The sequence below is a fragment of the Tupaia chinensis genome, unplaced genomic scaffold, assembly GCF_000334495.1.
Source record: "Tupaia chinensis unplaced genomic scaffold, TupChi_1.0 Scaffold147608_1, whole genome shotgun sequence".
Lineage (NCBI taxonomy): Eukaryota > Metazoa > Chordata > Mammalia > Scandentia > Tupaiidae > Tupaia > Tupaia belangeri.
Window position 1 is genome coordinate 593990 of NW_006207460.1, and position 18522 is coordinate 612511.

At 40.5% G+C, this 18522-nt stretch overlaps 1 protein-coding gene across 1 annotated transcript in view; it reads left to right on the plus strand.

Annotated features, from left to right (window-relative positions):
- Nucleotides 1-245: 245 nt before the first annotated feature.
- Nucleotides 246-18522, plus strand: part of KDM3B (lysine demethylase 3B) — a 72036-nt gene continuing 53759 nt past the window's right edge. Inside the window, exons 1-3 of the mRNA XM_027768846.1 lie at nucleotides 246-351; nucleotides 8726-8800; nucleotides 13771-14370. Of these exons, the coding sequence (XP_027624647.1) occupies nucleotides 8768-8800; nucleotides 13771-14370 (633 nt within the window). The 5' untranslated portion in view covers nucleotides 246-351; nucleotides 8726-8767. The remainder of the gene's footprint in view (nucleotides 352-8725; nucleotides 8801-13770; nucleotides 14371-18522) is intronic.

The following is an 18522-nucleotide window of genomic DNA, read 5'->3' on the forward strand; positions in this document are numbered from 1 at the left end:
TCATATATGGATTCACCAAGCCTTTACTCTCCTTTCATATGTAGAAAGATATAGTATATCATATTTTCTAAGCCTATTGATCCTAGCATTCTTAATTTTTGTAGAGCATCTCATAAGAGCAAAGTGCTACAGACTTCTTTGGCAAACATTGATACAGACTTACTCGGGATATAAATTTTACTCATTCTGGTTAGATGTTATATTGCTATTAATTTTAATATTCAGTTTTCTTTCATTGTTACTAGATGGGAACAGATAGCCAAAACCAGATTCTTTTGGAACATGCTCCACTGAGAGAAACAGTTAATGCTTTGATCAGTGACCAGAAGGTACAAGAGATATTCAGCCGAGGTAAGAACAGGTAGTCTTTTGTTAGTACACTGTGCATCAGAGAATGTCAATGTTGAGTAGTAGGATGAGACACCATGCAACTATTTCTTAAAATTTAATTTAATTTAATTTAATTTTATATTTTTAAAAATTTGCCATAGGGCATGTATGCTCACTAGAGAGAGAGAGAGGGAGGGAGGGACGGAGGGAGGGAGGGAGAGAGAAGAGAGAGAAAGTGAGAAAGTAAGCTGCTGGGTCTGGAACTCAAACTGTAACTGGTCACATGAGAGTCCATTGCCCCACCCACCACACCACCTGCTGGCCCCCATGACACTATTTATAATTATTGTTATTTAGGATTTTGTAATAGGGCATGTGTGCTGGCCAGAGAGACAGAGAGTGAGAAAGTGAAAAAGCACTCTTCAGGAGATATGGCCTTGCTGCAATCCTTTCCCCATTCTCCTCTTGGAATTTTGGGCATATGCACACATGTGCCAGGCATGATTTTCTTTTTCTTTTTAAAGAACTACTTGTTGTATTTATTTATTTATCTGTTTAATTTGACAAGAATGAGACAGAAAGAGAGAGAGGGAAAGTGAGAAAGCAAGCCACCAGGTTCAGGACCTGAACCATGTGAGAGTCAGCCATGTGAGCGTCCAGTGCCTTAACCACCACGCCACCTGCTGGCGCCATCACCAGGTGTGATTTTTCAAGCTGCCAGGTATGAGACTAAAACCATGATCAGCCATGTGGGAGTCTAGTGCCCCAGTCACCGTGACACCTACTGGCCTCACCATGTAATTTTGAACATTTATACTTTCTGTTTTTGTGGATAGAGTGGATAGAGTCAAGAATTTCTCCAATACACTGGATGTCTAGAAGAGACTAAAAAAAATAGGATCTCACTTAGAGTGGTGTTTTTTCCTTTTTGCGGGGGTGGGGAGGTTTTCGCTTTAGGGCGCATGAGCTCGCCAGAAAGACAGAGAGAGACAGAGAGATAGAAAGCGAGAAATCACCTCCCAGGGGGGGTGGCCATGCCGCAATCCCTTCTCCTCCATTGTCCTCTCAGGATCTTGGGCACACACGCACATGCGCCCGGCGTGAGGTTAAGCTGCTGGTTCGGGACTTGAACCGCAGTCGACTACCTGGGAGTCCAGTGACATAGCTATTATGCTAACTGCTGGTCCCAAAGCAGTGTTTTCTCTTCATTCTGCTGTTAGTTTTTTTTTGTTTTTTGTTTTGTTTTGTTGAGAGGTTTTTGCTATAGGGTGCGTGCGCTCGCCAGAAAGATAGAGGGAGACAAAGAGATAGAAAGCGAGAAATCACCTCCCAGGGGGGGTGGCCATGCCGCAATTCCTTCTCCTCCATTGTCCTCTCAGGATCTTGGGCACACACGCACATGCGCCCGGCGTGAGGTTAAGCTGCTGGTTCGGGACTTGAACCGCAGTCGACTACCTGGGAGTCCAGTGACATAGCCATTATGCCAACTGCTGGTCCCCATTCTGCACTTTTTAAAAGAATTATTTTATTTAACTTCATTTATTTAGGTTTGGGATTCAAACCACTGTTGACCATGTGGGAACCCAGCACCCTTAAGCACCATGCCACCTGCTGGCTCCTCGTTCTACATTTTAAATTACATAGTTTTGTTGTGAGTTTCGTTTTGGTGTTTTTTTCATTTCTTTTTTTTTTTTTTTTTAGTTTGTTGTAGGGTATATACAGTCACCACAGAGAGAGAGAAAAAATGAGAAACCATCCCAGAGGGGATAGCCATGCCTCATTCTCTTCTTCATTCTCCTCTAGGAATTTTTGGTATTCATGCACCTACACCCGGCTTGCCATGTTTTTCAAGTTGTCAGGCCTGGGACTCAAACTGCACAGTTGGCCATGTGGCATCCAGCCACCTTAACCACCATGCCAGCAGCTGGCTCATTTTTTAATTTCTTAAGTATTTATTAGGGACTGGGACCAGCAGGTGGCATGGTGGTTAAGGCGCCAGACACTCCCACATGGCCGACCATGGTTCAAGTCCTGGTCCTGGTGGCTTGTTTTCTCACTTTCCTTCTCTCTCTGTGTGTGTCTCTCTCAAACTGTAATTGGCCACATGAGAGTCCAGTGGTCAAATTAAGATAAATTAATGAATAAATAAAATTTTAAAAGAGAAAACAGTATTAAACAGTATTAAGGACTTAACATGTGCTAGAAACAGTAAAGCACCAGTGATTTAACTGTGAGCTGGAAAATCTTTACTTTTGTTGAACTTACTGTCTGTAAGTTTCTAAAAAACTGAAAACTTTAGTTTTGCTATAGGGTATGTGCACTCAGGAAAAAGCGGGAGAGAGAGGGAGAGGGAAAGTGAGAAATCACCCCCTACACTCCACATGAATAAAGGGATGCATAAAGAGATGGCCATGCCACATTCCCTTTATTCTCTTCTCATCCGGTCTCTTCTCACACTGACCATGATTTTTAGGTCTCCCGGTCCGGAACTCCAACTGCTCAGCCAGCCATGTAGGATCCAGCACTTTAACCTCTATACCACCTGCTGGGCCCAAGGACTAAAGACTTTTTTTTTTTTTTGAGAGGTTTTCGCTATAGGGCGTGTGCGCTCGCCATACAGACAGAGAGACAGAAAGCGAGAAATCACCCCCCAGTGGGGATCCCTTCTCCTCCATTCTCCTCTTGGGATCCTGGGCACGCACGCACACGCGCCTGGCGTGAGTTTAAGCCACCAGGTCCAGGACTCGAACCACAGTTGACTACATGGGAGTCCAACGACATAGCTGTTACGCTAACTGCTGGTCCTAGGACTAAAGACTTTTAACACCAATAGATAACAACTTAAGTATGAAGGATGCTCAAGAAACAGTGTGTCCATAGATTCATTCACATTTACATACAGGTTTTTACTAAGATGCTACATAAAGGGCAGACTATTGCTCATTTATTCATATCATGTCGTACATCCACTTCCCCTTGTTTCTGAGCCTCATGATAATCATTATTTTCAGTAGTTCTCTTTTGTCCAAATAAATCTAAATAGGTAGAGGTCAGAAAACTGACCTATTGGGGAAGAAGAGTATTAGGATAAAATTGTCTTTAGTAATCAAGGAAGGGGGGGGGGTCTGTCAGCAGGTGGCATGAAGGTGAAGGTTACTAGATCCTACATGGCCGGCTGTATGGTTCAAGTTCAGACCCGGTGGCTTGAAAAACAGGCTGGGTGCATGTGCATGAGTACCCAAACATCTTGAGAGGAGGAATGAAGAAGTACTGTGGCTGGCCATCCTCCCTGGGGTATGATTTCTCACTTTCTTTCTTTCTCTCTCTTTCTCTGGTGAGTGTACACACCCTATAGAGAACAAAAACAAACAAAAGTCAAGGAAGGTATGGAGTAAGAAAGAATGTGAGCAAAAATTGGCAGAAGCAAAGGAAATTGGACAGAATGAGAGGTGGGCATGCATATGAGTATGTATAGAAAAATGAAGGACACTTAATTCTGAGAGAGAATAATCTAAAATTAGTAATGATTTAGCTATATGGTCTAAAATGTACAATGACACATGAGAGAGGGGCCATTCTACTTGGAGGGACAGCTGAAATTTCAGAGTAACATAACATTACCTGCTGATAGAGTAATATCTTTGAAACTCTGTGTGTTTCTAGGAAGATGGGTGGTGTATTTGTTCAGACTGTTAGTGTAGAAGCTAGAAACCTCATCAATTTGAACTCTTCACCTACTGCTTTTGAAAGCCACGTAGCAGAATGTAAATGGGCATATATTATTCCTGTGGTCATTTAACATAATAGTACATTCAACATTCAACTGAGTGGCCTCCCACTTTTTTCATGTACGTGTTAGGTGTCTGAGTACATTCCTATACTACCTGTAGTATTTGTTTCTATTTTTGTTTTTTGAGAGATTTTTGCTATGGGCACATGTACTCTCAGGAGAGACAGGCAGAAAGTGAGAAATCATCCTCCAGGGGGATGGCCACGCCACAATTCCTTCTCCTCCATCTTCCTCCTGGGATCTTGGGCATGCAAATACACGTGCCCAGTGTGTTTCAAGCTACCAGATCTGGGACTCGAACTGTGGTTGGCCACACAGGAGTCTAGCACCTTAACTACTGTGCCACCTGCCAACACCTATAGTTTTTGTATAAGTTTCTTTTCCCTTCCTGAATTACTTCCAGTTGAAAGATTAAGAATAGGTGGAATTAGAGTTCGAGGGGATTCTAAGGAATCTCTAACTAAATGAAGAATTTACAAAGATCGCTAGGCAAAATTATTTATGTTTTGTTTTAGATTGTTGAGGATGGTAAATCTGGAGATTCTCATTTATTCAGCCTTATACAAAGGGATTGCAACTGCCAAATATTTATATCATATACTTTTCCTTCTGTTTTATGAACAGTTATGAAATACATCTTAGCCAAAAATATTCAATGCTAACTGATCTCTTCTTAAGGTCCCTACAGTGTTCAAGGTCACAGGGTCAAAGTATACCAGCCAGAGGGGGAAGAAGGGTGGCTCTATGGTGTTGTAAGCCATCAAGACTCCATCACCCGTCTCATGGAGGTGTCTGTAACGGAGGTGAGACTCTGTGTTACTCTGTCTAAGATTCATGCATCCCCTTACAGAGGATGGCCTAAAGAAAGCAACCACTTTCTTTTGTCTGTAAAGACTTGGGTTCCATCTTGGCTCTATCACTAAATGATTGTAAGACCCTGTGAAAGGCGTCATTCAGCTTTCTTAATTTCACTGTATTCATCTATAAATTAGAGATAATTATGCAAATCCTCTACTGACCTCACAGCACTACATTTTGGGAAATAAGATAATGTTTTTGAAAGTGCTTTGGGGGACCAGCAGGTGGTGTGGTGCTTAAGGTGCCAGACTTCCACATGGCCAACCATGGTTCAAATCCCGGACCCTTCTCACTTTTTTTCTCTCTCTCTCTAGTGAGTGTATGTTCCCTGTACCAAATTAAAATAATAATAATGATAATAAATACAAAATTTAAAAATTTTTTTAAAAAAGTGTTTTGAGGGCCCAGCAGGTGGTATGGTTGAGGCGCTGGACTTCCACATGGCTAACCATAGTTTGAGTCCCATACCTGGTGCCTTGCTTACTCACTTTCCCTCTTTCTCTGTCTGTCTCTCTCGTGTCAAATTTTAAAAATAGTAATGATGAATAAAATTAAACAAAATAATTCTTTAAAAAAAGTGCTTTGAAATTTGGAAAGCAATATCCACATGTAAGGCTATACTGTTATTTTTTCATGCTCATAAGATATTGTAGTTAAGAGACTATTCCTCTGTTGCTTCTATAATACTAATGCCACTGTACCCTGGATATCTAGAAACTCCTGGAGAATTATTTAGGAAAAGCAATAGGTGAGTGTTTTGATGCAAACAGATATGTATTTTATGACATCTTTGAATTGGTTTCAGACTTGCCCTTAACACTCACCTATAATGTAAGCATACATGTTTTATTTATTTATTTGTATCTTAAGTTTTTCTTTTTTTTCTTAATTTCTTTTGGAGAGAGAGATTTTTGCTATAGGGTATATGTGTTCACTGGAGAGACAGAAAGCGAAAAATCACCCCCCGGGGAAGATGGCCACACTACAATCCCTTCTCCTCCATTCTCTGCTCAGAATCTTGGGCACTTACATACATGCATCCAGCATGAGTTCTGAGCCACTAGGTCTAGGACTCAACCTGCGGCTAATAACCATGGACAACAATAGGAGCCCAGCAATGTAACCGCTGCACTATCTACTGGTTCCTAAGTTTTTATTTTTTTTAAACAATTACTTTATTTAACTTTATTTATTTGTTTATTTTATTTATTTATTTATTTATTTTAAATTTGACCAGCAAGAGAGAGGGAAAAGTGAGAAAGCAAGCCTCCAAGTCCAGTACTTGAACCACAGTCAACCATTTGGGAGTCCAGTACCTGTAGTCCAGTACCACCTGCCAGCCCCAAAGTTTAAAAATTCATTTACTTGTTAGAGGGCTCATGAGCTCTCCAGAGAAATAGAGAGAGAGCGAGAGAGAAAGAGGGAGAGGAGGAAGCATTTCCCATAAGGAATGCAATCCCTTCTTATACAGCTATCCCTCCCTTTGGGATTTTGGGCACACATGAACATGCACCTAGTGTGTTTTCTCAGGCCACTAGGTCCAAGATTAGAACCAGAGTTGGCCATGTGAGATCTTGTTGCCTTAATCATTAGATTAACTGGATTTTTTTTTAAGAATTATTTATTTAATTTTATTTATTCATTTATTTATTTTGATTTGACTAGAGAGAGCCACAAGGAGAGACAGAGAGAGAGAGAAAGTGAGAAAGCAAACCACCAGGTCCAGGACTCAAACTATGGTCGGCCACGTGGGAGTATCCAGCACCTGAACCACCACGCCACCTGCTGATCCCTGGAACTGGATCTTAAAGATTATTAAAGTAATCTTTTTTGTTTGTTTGTTTGTTTTTAAAGAATTATTGTATTTAACTTTATTTATTCATTCATTTATCTTAATTTGACCAGAGAAAGACAGACACACAGAGAGAAGGAAAGTGAGAAAGCAAGCCACCAGGTCTAGGACTTGAACCATGGTCAGCCATGTGGGAATATCCAGCACCTTAACCACCACACCACCTGCTGGCCCCAAAGTAATCTTTATTTAAAAATTTCAGGTTGGCCTACTGGCCTGGTGGTTAAGGGAGCGGGAGCAGGATCCCATATAGCCAACTGCGTGATTCAAGTCCCAGCTCTGGTAACTAGAAAAAAAGAGAAAAACACCAGACACATGTGCATACGTACCCAAAATACTGTCAGGATGTAGGGATGGAGGAGAAAGGAAATTGCTGGGGTCACACTCCATTGGGGATGTTTTTTACCTCTCCTTCTCTCCATCAGTCTCTGGAGAGTGTACACACCCTCTGGCAAACAAACAAACCAAGAGGAGGAGGGAGGGAGGGAAGAAAGAACATGTTCAAACAGTATACATATATGTAAAGTAGATATTGAAATCCACCCCTTCCCCAGGCAAATATCATTCTCCTCAGTGGTAAGCGTTTTATGTGTATGCCATATTATCCTACATATTTTCTTTGTGTATGTGTGTAATATTTCGATATTGTATGTATATGATATATATGTCACACTTTAGTAGCAGATGGTTACTTTTACTGGAGTATTTAGTAACAAAGTAACAATCATATAATTTATCTTTTTTCTTAATTATGTGTAACAAACATCTTTATATGTAAATATAGAGATCTGCCTGTTCATTAAAAATAGATGTATGTGGGACCAGCAGTGGCATAATGGCTACGTCACTGGACTCCTATGTAGTAAACCGGGGTTTGAGTCCTGGCCCAGTGGCTTAAACTCACGTTGGGTGCATGTGCATGCATGCCCAAGATCCCAAGAGAAGAATGGAGGAGAAGGGACTGCAGCATAGCCATGCCCCCTGGGGGGTGATTTCTCGCTTTCTGTCTCTCTGTCTCATTCTATCTTTCTGGTGAGAACACGTGCCCTATAGCAAAAAACTCTCAAAAAAAAAAAAAATAGATGCATGCTATTTCACTGAATGAATGCATTATAATTAATCTAATCTAATGGGGCCAGCAGGTGGTATGGTGGTGAAGGCACTGGACTCCCACATGGCTGACTACAATTCGAGTCCCAGACTTGGCAGCTTGCTTTCTCACTTTCCATCTCTCTCTCCCCCCCAATCTGGTCAAATTAAAGTAACTAAATAAATAAATTTAAATAAAATAAGTCTTTAAAAAATTTTTTTAATTAAAAAAAAAATGAATCGAAGATTGGTCACCATTTAAATCACTACCAGTATTTTCACTAATAAAAATAATGCCACTGTGACCACCCTTTTACATTATTTATTGGAATAAATTCTTAGGTGTCACATATCCTAGGTCAAAGGATATACACAATATATTTGACACTTTTTGTCAAGCTATACCCCCCAAAGTTTTTACTCTTTAATAGTAGAATGGCTTTTTAAACAATTGTTGGTTCTGAAAGTTCTCAGCTTCATAATATATAGAATAGGAAGGTTTTAGAGATGCAGAATTTGACATTAACATCCCTTAAAAACATATGTGGGCATTGAACTCAGTTCTTTCCTTCATTCATTTAACAAATAATTGAATGTTTGCTATATTCCAAACTTAGTTTTGGATAGTGTCATAGCAGTAAATGAGATTGTAGAGATCCCTGCTGTCATGGGGCTTTCATTCTAGTAGGGAAGTGTAAATAATAGAGAGATAATACATAAATTTGGAGACTACATAACCATGTCTTTAACAAAGCATTTGATATTTTCTTCCCCTTTTCATATTTCCTGCTGTCCTCCTGTCATAGAGTGGCGAGATCAAGTCTGTAGATCCCAGACTAATCCATGTGATGCTGATGGATAACTCAGCGCCACAGAATGAGGTATGGTATCTTACGGGTTTATAGTATCTCATTATGTAAATTCTTTATATGTGTGTCTTCCATGGATGCCCTTTGTGATAGGCAACTGTACAGTTTTTGCTCTTTTCACAGTCTGTTAGGTAAGGCGGAGAAAATCTATGAAAGTCCTAGTTTGAGCAAAACCTCTTAATCATGACTATGTTCCCTAGTTGTTTTAAAATCCAGATATCCAAGGCCTAATGGCTTCTTATGTATTCTAAGGACAGATTTTTTCCCCCTTTTTTTAAAGGATATTTTTGAAAGGTATAATACAGGGCAATACACAATAGTATTATTAATGACCTACAAGAAAACCAATTAAGAAGGAATGAAAGAGAAACTACATATTCCTTTTTTTTCCCCCCATTAGTTGGCAATGAGCTCCAAGGGAGTCTAAAATTCTGTATTCCCAAGTAGAATCAAATCAAATAGGAGCCTAATTCAGTGCTCAGCACACAGTAGATTATTCCATAATTGTTATGAACCAGGCCAACTCTCAATTCATTAAGAATTAGGATAGCCCAGTAAAAGATACATGATTAATCGCTGCCTGAACCAATCAAGGAATCCTTTGTGAGCTTCCTTTAATTGGCCACTTGTTCGTATCTTAGCACCTCTTCAATACTGCTGTCTTGTCCATTCCTCCTGCATATATATAGTTCTTCCTCATCTTCCCTATCCAATCATTCTTGATTTGATAAAACAAGATCAGAGTAGAAAAAGAATCGAAGTTAAATTTAACAGCTCTGTACTGGATTATATTACCATAAATAGGATAAGTCTCTTGACTGTGTTTACATTGCTAAAAACACCTTGTTGTTTGGTATATTGGGTGCCCTTCTTACTCCTTGTCTTATATCATTCTTTCTTGAAGGACCTTTTGTATGCTAGGTGCTATTAAGCTGACCTGTGTAACTGGAGAACAGTGGCCTCAGTGTCCTAGGCTGCCAAAATAACAGTAGCTCACCGTGAGTAGGACATACAGAAGCAGGGAATGGTAGGAGTTCAGGGAATGGCAGGAGGTTGCTGTGAGCCAGTCTCTGCACGTTAGCTGGGTAAGTGAGAAGTAGGATTTATAATTTTTAGCAGCAGATGTTGGTTTTTTTCCTTTTTGGCTTTGGCATGATGTGACTATCTTCTTAGCTAGCAAAGTGCAATTACTATTGACAGTTCTGCCAAGTTTTACAGCAATCCCACTAGAAATCTGTGATCACCTCATCTCCTTTAAGTGGGAATATAAGTGAATGAGCAAGAATGAACATACAGATTTTACCGATCGTACTTCTGTAGTTCACAACACAAAACTGGCTTATGATAAGAGGTTGAAGAAAGGATAAAAAAAAAAAAGTTTTAAAAGAAGGAACAGCAGGTGGTATAGTGATTAAGGTGCTTGACGCCCATGGCCAACTGTGGTTCAAGTCCCATACTCGGCAGCTTCAAACTCAAACCAGAAACATGTGCATATGTGCCCAAAATCCTGCAAGGAGAATGGAAGAGAAGGGATTGTGGCATGACCATCCTCTCGGGGTGTGATTTCTCACTTTCTATCTCTCTGATTCTGTCTCTCCAGCCAGTGCAAGTGCCCAATAGCAGAAATCCCGCAAAAAAAAAAAAAAGTTTTAAAAGAGAATCAAATGGGGCCCGCAGGTGGCACAGTGGTTGAGGTGCTGGACTCCCACATCGTTGACCTTGGTTCAAGGCCGGACCTGGTGGCTTGTATTCTTGCTTTCTGTTTTTCTCTCTCTGTGTCTTTCTCTGGTCAAATTGAAAATTAATAATAATAAATGGAATTAAATAAATAATTCCTTTTTTAAAAAATGAAAGATGGGACCAGTAGTTAGCGTAATGACTATGTCACTGAACTCCCATGTAGTTGACCGCAGTTCGAGTCCCGGACCCGGTGGCTTAAACTCACGCCAGGCGTGTGTGCGTACATGCCCAAGATCTCGAGAGGAGAGTGGTGGAGAAGGGATTGTAGCGTGGCCAACCCCCGTGGGGGTGATTTCTCACTTTCTGTCTCCGTCTCTCTGTCTTTCTGGTGAGCGTACGTGCCCTATAGCAAAAACCTCTCAAAAAATAATAATAAAATAAAATAAAATAAATAAAAGAGAATCAAATGACAACAATGCTTAGCAAATTGAAGCAGGTCTTGAATGAAAGATTTAAAAACTTAGATAAAATTTCCAGGTATGTAGGGGAAATGGAAGTAAAGCCTTAAGAGTCATAGGAAATTAAAGGAGAAAATATGGAAAGGAAGGCAACAAAGAAAGAAAAATACAGAAACTAGAACTAGCAAGAAGAAATACAAGAGATCATCAAAAGTTCATAGAGATCTCATATTATGAAAAACCTACACATGGGGACCAGCAGGTGATATGGTGGTTAAGGTGTAGTATTCGAAGGAACAGCAGGTGGTATAGTGATTAAGGTGCTTGACTCCCATGGCCAACTGTGGTTCAAGTCCCATACTCGGCAGCTTCAAACTCAAACCAGAAACATGTGCATATGTGCCCAAAATCCTGCAAGGAGAATGGAAGAGAAGGGATTGTGGCATGACCATCCTCTCGGGGTGTGATTTCTCACTTTCTATCTCTCTGATTCTGTCTCTCCAGCCAGTGCAAGTGCCCAATAGCAGAAATCCCGCAAAAAAAAAAAAAAGTTTTAAAAGAGAATCAAATGGGGCCCGCAGGTGGCACAGTGGTTGAGGTGCTGGACTCCCACATCGTTGACCTTGGTTCAAGGCCGGACCTGGTGGCTTGTATTCTTGCTTTCTGTTTTTCTCTCTCTGTGTCTTTCTCTGGTCAAATTGAAAATTAATAATAATAAATGGAATTAAATAAATAATTCCTTTTTTAAAAAATGAAAGATGGGACCAGTAGTTAGCGTAATGACTATGTCACTGAACTCCCATGTAGTTGACCGCAGTTCGAGTCCCGGACCCGGTGGCTTAAACTCACGCCAGGCGTGTGTGCGTACATGCCCAAGATCTCGAGAGGAGAGTGGTGGAGAAGGGATTGTAGCGTGGCCAACCCCCCCAGCCCCCGGGGGGGTGATTTCTCACTTTCTGTCTCCGTCTCTCTGTCTTTCTGGTGAGCGTACGTGCCCTATAGCAAAAACCTCTCAAAAAATAATAATAAAATAAAATAAAATAAATAAAAGAGAATCAAATGACAACAATGCTTAGCAAATTGAAGCAGGTCTTGAATGAAAGATTTAAAAACTTAGATAAAATTTCCAGGTATGTAGGGGAAATGGAAGTAAAGCCTTAAGAGTCATAGGAAATTAAAGGAGAAAATATGGAAAGGAAGGCAACAAAGAAAGAAAAATACAGAAACTAGAACTAGCAAGAAGAAATACAAGAGATCATCAAAAGTTCATAGAGATCTCATATTATGAAAAACCTACACATGGGGACCAGCAGGTGATATGGTGGTTAAGGTGTAGTATTCACACATGGCTTACCATGGTTCAAGTCCAGACCCGGCAGCTTAAAAATCGTAACAAATCAATAGATGTTTAAAAGAAAGAAAGAATAAACTACACATGGATTTCAATATTATTACACAAAATAAACTTATACTTTAATTCTATTTTCCATGAACTTGAATTTGAAGTACCCTTATATACAATTTGAAAAAATTTCCATTATGACATCTATAAGAATGATTACAGTAAAGACAGGGATCTGCAAAGAATCTGTTAAGTATTTAGGAATAGTAAGAATAGATTAAATAGGGGCCAGAAGGTGGCATAGTGGTAAAGGCACTGGACTCCCACATGGCTGACTACGGTTTGAGTCCCAGACCTTGGGCACCTTGAAAATCACACTGGACGCATGTGCGTGTATACCCAAAATCCTGAGAGGAGAGTATAGGAGAAGGGATTGTGGCATATCCATCCCTCCTGGGGAACGATTTCTCACTTTCCCTCTCACTGTCTCTTTCTGGCAAGCGTATGCCCCTTATCACAAAGACCTTTTAAAAAAATTAAAAAGAAAGAATGGGTTAGTTAAGTTGAAAATATTAATGGCTGAATAACTCTGTGTCACTGGGTTATTACCACCGCAACACACATTTCTGAAAAAAACTGAGTTACCTGAATAAAGACGAAATGAGTATCTGTTTCATAGTGGGATGCCAGTCTAAAAATGTTCCATATGTAAATTCTTGCTGTACAGCGATTGCTTGAGAAAATGTTAACTGCATCCCATGCCCCATTTTCCTCATCTCTATCAAAGAAGTTTATTCAAAGATGGGAATGCCCTTTCTAATCTCTGTCTTCTTAAGTGTCTGGCCTCTCAAATAAGACACAAATAAGATTTCATGAGATATTCTGAATTTACTAGAAGAGAGAAGGGATTTAGCCATTTGGCCTATGTAGCTTGCTATTTTTCCTTTCTTCTAATGCTTTGAAATAAAGTCTGGAGATTATTTGAATGTTTATAGTATCTATATAGGCAATCCAAACCTCTCTCTGTCAAGTTCACTTTTCCCTTGGTCACAGACTCACAAATGTTGTTTTAGTAACCTGTAGGTAGAGATTTCATGTTTCAATATTTGAAATTAAGTTTCTGTCAGATAAGGAGATAAATATGTAATATTTATTTCGTCAAGGGCAGACAAACTTTCAGCCTAACCGTCTGTTTTTAAAAGAAATTCCACAGATCGTTAAAACCCTCAAAAACAGTCCATTTGAGAAAGTAGTGCATTTATTTATGGGAAGGTTTGCCAAAAGGTAACCTTTAGTAACAATTACACACATTCATGTATAAATTGAGTCACAGGAAGATTGGCGCTTTTAACAGAAGGAAAGTCTTAGAGCTGATACTGGAATCTGGCAATCTGTGCCTGCTCTGTCTGCTTCTAGAGATGAGAAAGCGCTAATGGTTTACTGTTTTCATAAGACGAAAGGTCCCTTGTAATAAATCTTTTTTGTTTTGTTTTGTTTTGTAGGGGGGTACGTTAAAAGCAGTAAAATCTTCCAAAGGAAAGAAGAAAAGAGAGAGCATAGAGGGGAAAGATGGCCGGAGGAGGAAAAGTGCTTCGGACTCTGGGTGTGACTCTGCATCAAAGAAATTAAAAGGAGACAGGGGTGAAGTAGACAGTAATGGGAGCGATGGAGGTGAGGCGAGCCGAGGACCCTGGAAAGGAGGGAATGCCGGTGGAGAGCCAGGGCTGGATCAAAGGTCCAAGCAGCCGTCATCTTCATTTGTCCCCCAAATTAACCGCAGCATTCGCTTTGCCACTTACACCAAAGAAAACGGCAGGACTCTGGTGGTGCAGGATGAGCCTGTAGGTGGGGACACACCTGTACCTTTCACTCCATATTCAACAGCCTCAGGTCAGACACCTTTGGCCCCAGAGGTGGGTGGAGTTGAAAACAATGAGGCAGGAAAAACACTGGAACAAGTTGGCCAGGGCTTGGTGGCTTCAGCAGCTGTGGTCACTACCGCCAGCTCCACCCCAACTACGGTGAGGATCTCAGACACTGGCCTTGCAGCAGGGACTGGGTCGGAAAAACAGAAGGGCAACCGGTCACAGGCATCAGGAGAGGTGAGTTACTTCGGAGGCAGATTTGCAAGATTTGGATTCATTCTTTGACTCCTTTATTGTTAACACATTAAAAAGCATCTTAAATGCCCAGAGTATTTCTGAGATATGCTTATATTGTACCCTTCAGGTAGGCCTTTACTGCTCTTTAGGCAAATGTGTATATTTTAATAACATTATTAGCTCTTAAAAGTCACCTTACAGGGCCAGCAGGTAGCATAGTGGTTTAGGCACTGGACTCCCAAATGGCCAAGTCCCAGACCTGGTGGCTTAAAATTATCATACTGAGCATGTACGCATGAGTGTCCAAAATCCCAGGAAGAGAATGGAAAGGATTGCGACATGGCCATTCCCATCCAGCATGGGGTGATTTCTCACTTTCCCTCTCCTCATCTCTCTCTGGCAAGTGCATGCACTCTATGGCAAAAACCTTTAAAAACAAAAGTCACCGTACGCCAGATATAATAGCATGCACCTACTCAGGAAGGTGAGGCAGAAGCATCACAAGTTTGTGACCAGCCTGGGCAAGAGAGTCCTGTTTCTTTCTTTTTTTTTTAAGAGAGATTTTTTGCTGTAGGGTGCATGTGATCGCCAGAGAGACAGAAGATGAGAAATCACCCTCCTGGGTGGGTAGGGTGACCATGCCACAATCCCTTCTCCTCCATTCTCCTCTTGTGATTTTAGGCACACATTCACATGTGACCAGCATGAGTTTTAAGCTGTTGCATCCAGGATTTGAACTGCAGTTGACTAGGTGGGAGTCCAGCAACATAACCATTATGCCATCTGCTGGTCCCAAGACCCTGTTTCTTTAAAAAAAATAAAAATCACCTGAACAGTTGAGCCAATCAAAACTGATTATGCAACCCAATTTAATGAGCTATTAGAGGACAGCACGGTCATTGAGCTGCCCAGTGTGCTTCTTAGGCTCAGTCCACAGGGAAGGCCCGCATTCAATTCCAGGTCCAACCTGAAGCCCAGGTGTGTTGGCCTATGCCTGTAATCTCAACAGCTTAACGAGGCTGAAGCAGAAGGATCACAAACTTAAGGCTGGCCTAGGCAACATAATGAGACCCTGTCAAAAAAAAAAAAAAAACCTGGGGTGATATTGTATACCACTGGTGTCAGCTGCGGGGCTGAGGCAGGAAGACCGCAACATGGTGAAACCCTATCTTAAAAAAAAAAAAAATAGATGTGGTGGGAAATCTTTTTAATTCAATTATCTCTTCAGTTCATGTAGTGTTTGAACCTCCACCAGGTCTGTGAAAGGCAAGGTTAATGAATTACAGTGTTGGTAATAGTGAACACTATAATTAAGGCTATGTATGCAAGCTACCATTACTCTGCTTTCAGTTCATCATTTTCCAAGATACTTTCCCTGGAGGCTGGGCTGCTTTCCGTCATTCAGTATGGCCATAAAGGTTTCTTTCTCCCTACCTTTATCTTTTGAAGCCTTACCTGGAAAATTTGATGAAAGTAAGCACAGTAGTATCCAGTTTCCTATATTTTCTTTTATCTAATATGCTTATATTGTTGCTAAAATAGAATTTTCATTAAATATAAGTTGTTATCAAGTTGGCTCCCTGACCTAAATATCGAAGCAATATTAAAAGCACTTGTATAGTCAGTCATTTTGACTCATTTTTGGTCACTAAAGTGTGATCTGTGGTGTTGTTATTTTTCTTCAAACATGCTATTAACTCAAGCTAGAATATGAACTACAAAGATGACATGCTTAATGATTTTTAAAAATTACACGTAGAAAGCTGCTGTGTGCTAAGTAGTATGTATTATAAGAATTAAAATCTCTATTTGAAGGAGCTCACATCCTAAAATGATATAATACCAGATAAACATGGCATGTATTTTTCATCTATCTGCTTCTGCTTCCCAGCAAATGCAGCTTGTTAATTGCTAATGTTCAGGGAGGGAGATGAAATGTCCAGGCAGAAAAGAAGGCCTGTAAATGCAAATTTCACACTGTTCATGGGTTGTCCTCTGTTACTTGACCAGCATTCCCAAAAGAACCAGGTGAAGATCTTAGGAAGATTTCCAGTGTGTATAAGTCATCATAGTGCCTGAATTATTTTAAATCAACTCCATGGCAAAAACAGTGTGAATGTAAATGGTGATTATAAAATAGACCAAATTGTATATGCTATAAGAAGAGACCTACCAAATGCTGCTATTTTGAAGCAGCAAACCTGAATATATGAAATGTGGATTCAAAGGGTATTTTTTCTCCAGACAGATTGACAAAATATCTGTATCAGTCATTTTGCTAATGTTTCAGCCTGGGTCTTCTCCTGGAATATGATTTAAAAGTACAAACATTAATGTTTTCATTACTATACCCAATCTAAAATAGGGACACAGCACAAGGAAACTTCTTGACCTAAAACCTGAGTTGAAAGCAATTTGTCATCGCTTTCTTATAAGGATTTGGAATTTAATCATTTGAAGGAAAATGAAAGATCATCCAAGTTATTTTTCATTCATGTGTGTATTTATTTTTAAAGGGTAACTTTAGTAGTGAAACATGAGCTACCCATGCCGATTCCTTGTAGTCCTGCAGGTGTCAAGGCTCCTGGCCAAATCCTGCTAGTAAAACAACAGCAGAACTTCTAGGCTGTATTTGTCTATTCTCTTTTTTGTGCAAAGGGGGTTTAAATTGATACTTGTTGCTCAGTGGTAAGAAAAAGAAAATGAACTTCAATTTTTTAACTGGACAATGCCCTGCAGCAGTCTTTGTAGCAGATGTTAATTGGAGGCAAGCCATAGAATATGCCACCCTCAAGAAAAGCCAGAATCTTGATTCCTCTTGCATATTTAAAGAATAGCTTATGGGGCCAGCAGGTGGCATAGTGGTTTAGGCACTGGACTCTCATGTGGTCAACCACAGTTCAAGTCCCAGACCTGGTGACTTGAAAATTCACACCAGGCTTGTGTGCGTGTGTGCCCACAATCCTAGGATGAGAATGAAAGAGAAGGGATTATTGACAAAAACCTTAAAAAAAAAAAAAAAAGAAAGAAAGAAAGAAAAGAGTGGCTTAAATAGGGCCAGCCCTGTGCCTGGTTAAGGAAACTGGATGCTACATGGCCAACTGTTGTTCAGATCTCAGCCTCAGCAGGTTGAAAAACAGGTAAGGCATTTGTACATTCATGCCCCAAATCCCAATAGAATGGAAAAAATGGAGGATAAGGGATTGTGGCATGATCACACCCCATTAGAAGGTACATTCCCTCCCCCCCCACCCCTCCACCCCCCCCTTACCCCACACACACACACACCCCGCCCCGTCGTCTCTTTGTTTCTCTCTGGTGAAAACCATGCCCTCTGGGGGAAAAAAAAACCTTAAAAGTTGAAATTTGGGGATCAGCAGATGGTGTGGTGGTTAAGACGCTAGACACTCCTATATGGCTGACCATGGTTTGAGTCCCGGACCTGGTGACTTGCTTTCTCACTTTCCCTCCCTCCCTTTCTCTCTCTCTGTGTGTCTCTCTCTGGTCACATTAAAATAAATGAACAAATAAATAAAATAAATCTTTTTTTTTTTAAGTTTTCCCTTTTTTTAAAAACAATAACCCTTGGTGCCAGCAGGTGGCATGGTGGTTGAAGTGCTAGACTCCCACATGGCCAATCATGGTTTGAGTCCCGGACCTGGCAGCTTGCTTTCTCGCTTTTTCTTTCTCTGTCTTTCTCTCTCTGTCTCTCTTTGTCTGGTCAAATTAAATAATAATACATAAATTAAATAAAGAACTATTTTTTAAAAATAACCCTTTGCTTATCTGTAATAGTTTTTTGGTTTGGTTTGGTTTGGTTTTAGGTTTTTTTCCATGAGGCATATGCTGATTAGACAGAGACGGAGATAGGGAAAGTGAGGAATCATCCCCTGGGGGATGGCCATGCCACAATCAGTTCTCCTCCATTCTCTTCTCAGGATTTTAGATATGCATGTACATGCTCCTAGCATGATTTTCTTTCTTTCTTTTTTTTTAAGAATTATTTTATGGGACCAGCAGTTAGTGTAATGGCTATGTCACTGGACTCCCATGTAGTTGACCGTGGTTTGAGTCCCGGACTCGGTGGCTTAAACTCATGCTGGGCGCATGTGCGTGCGTGCCCAAGATCCCGAGAGGAGAAAGGAGGAGAAG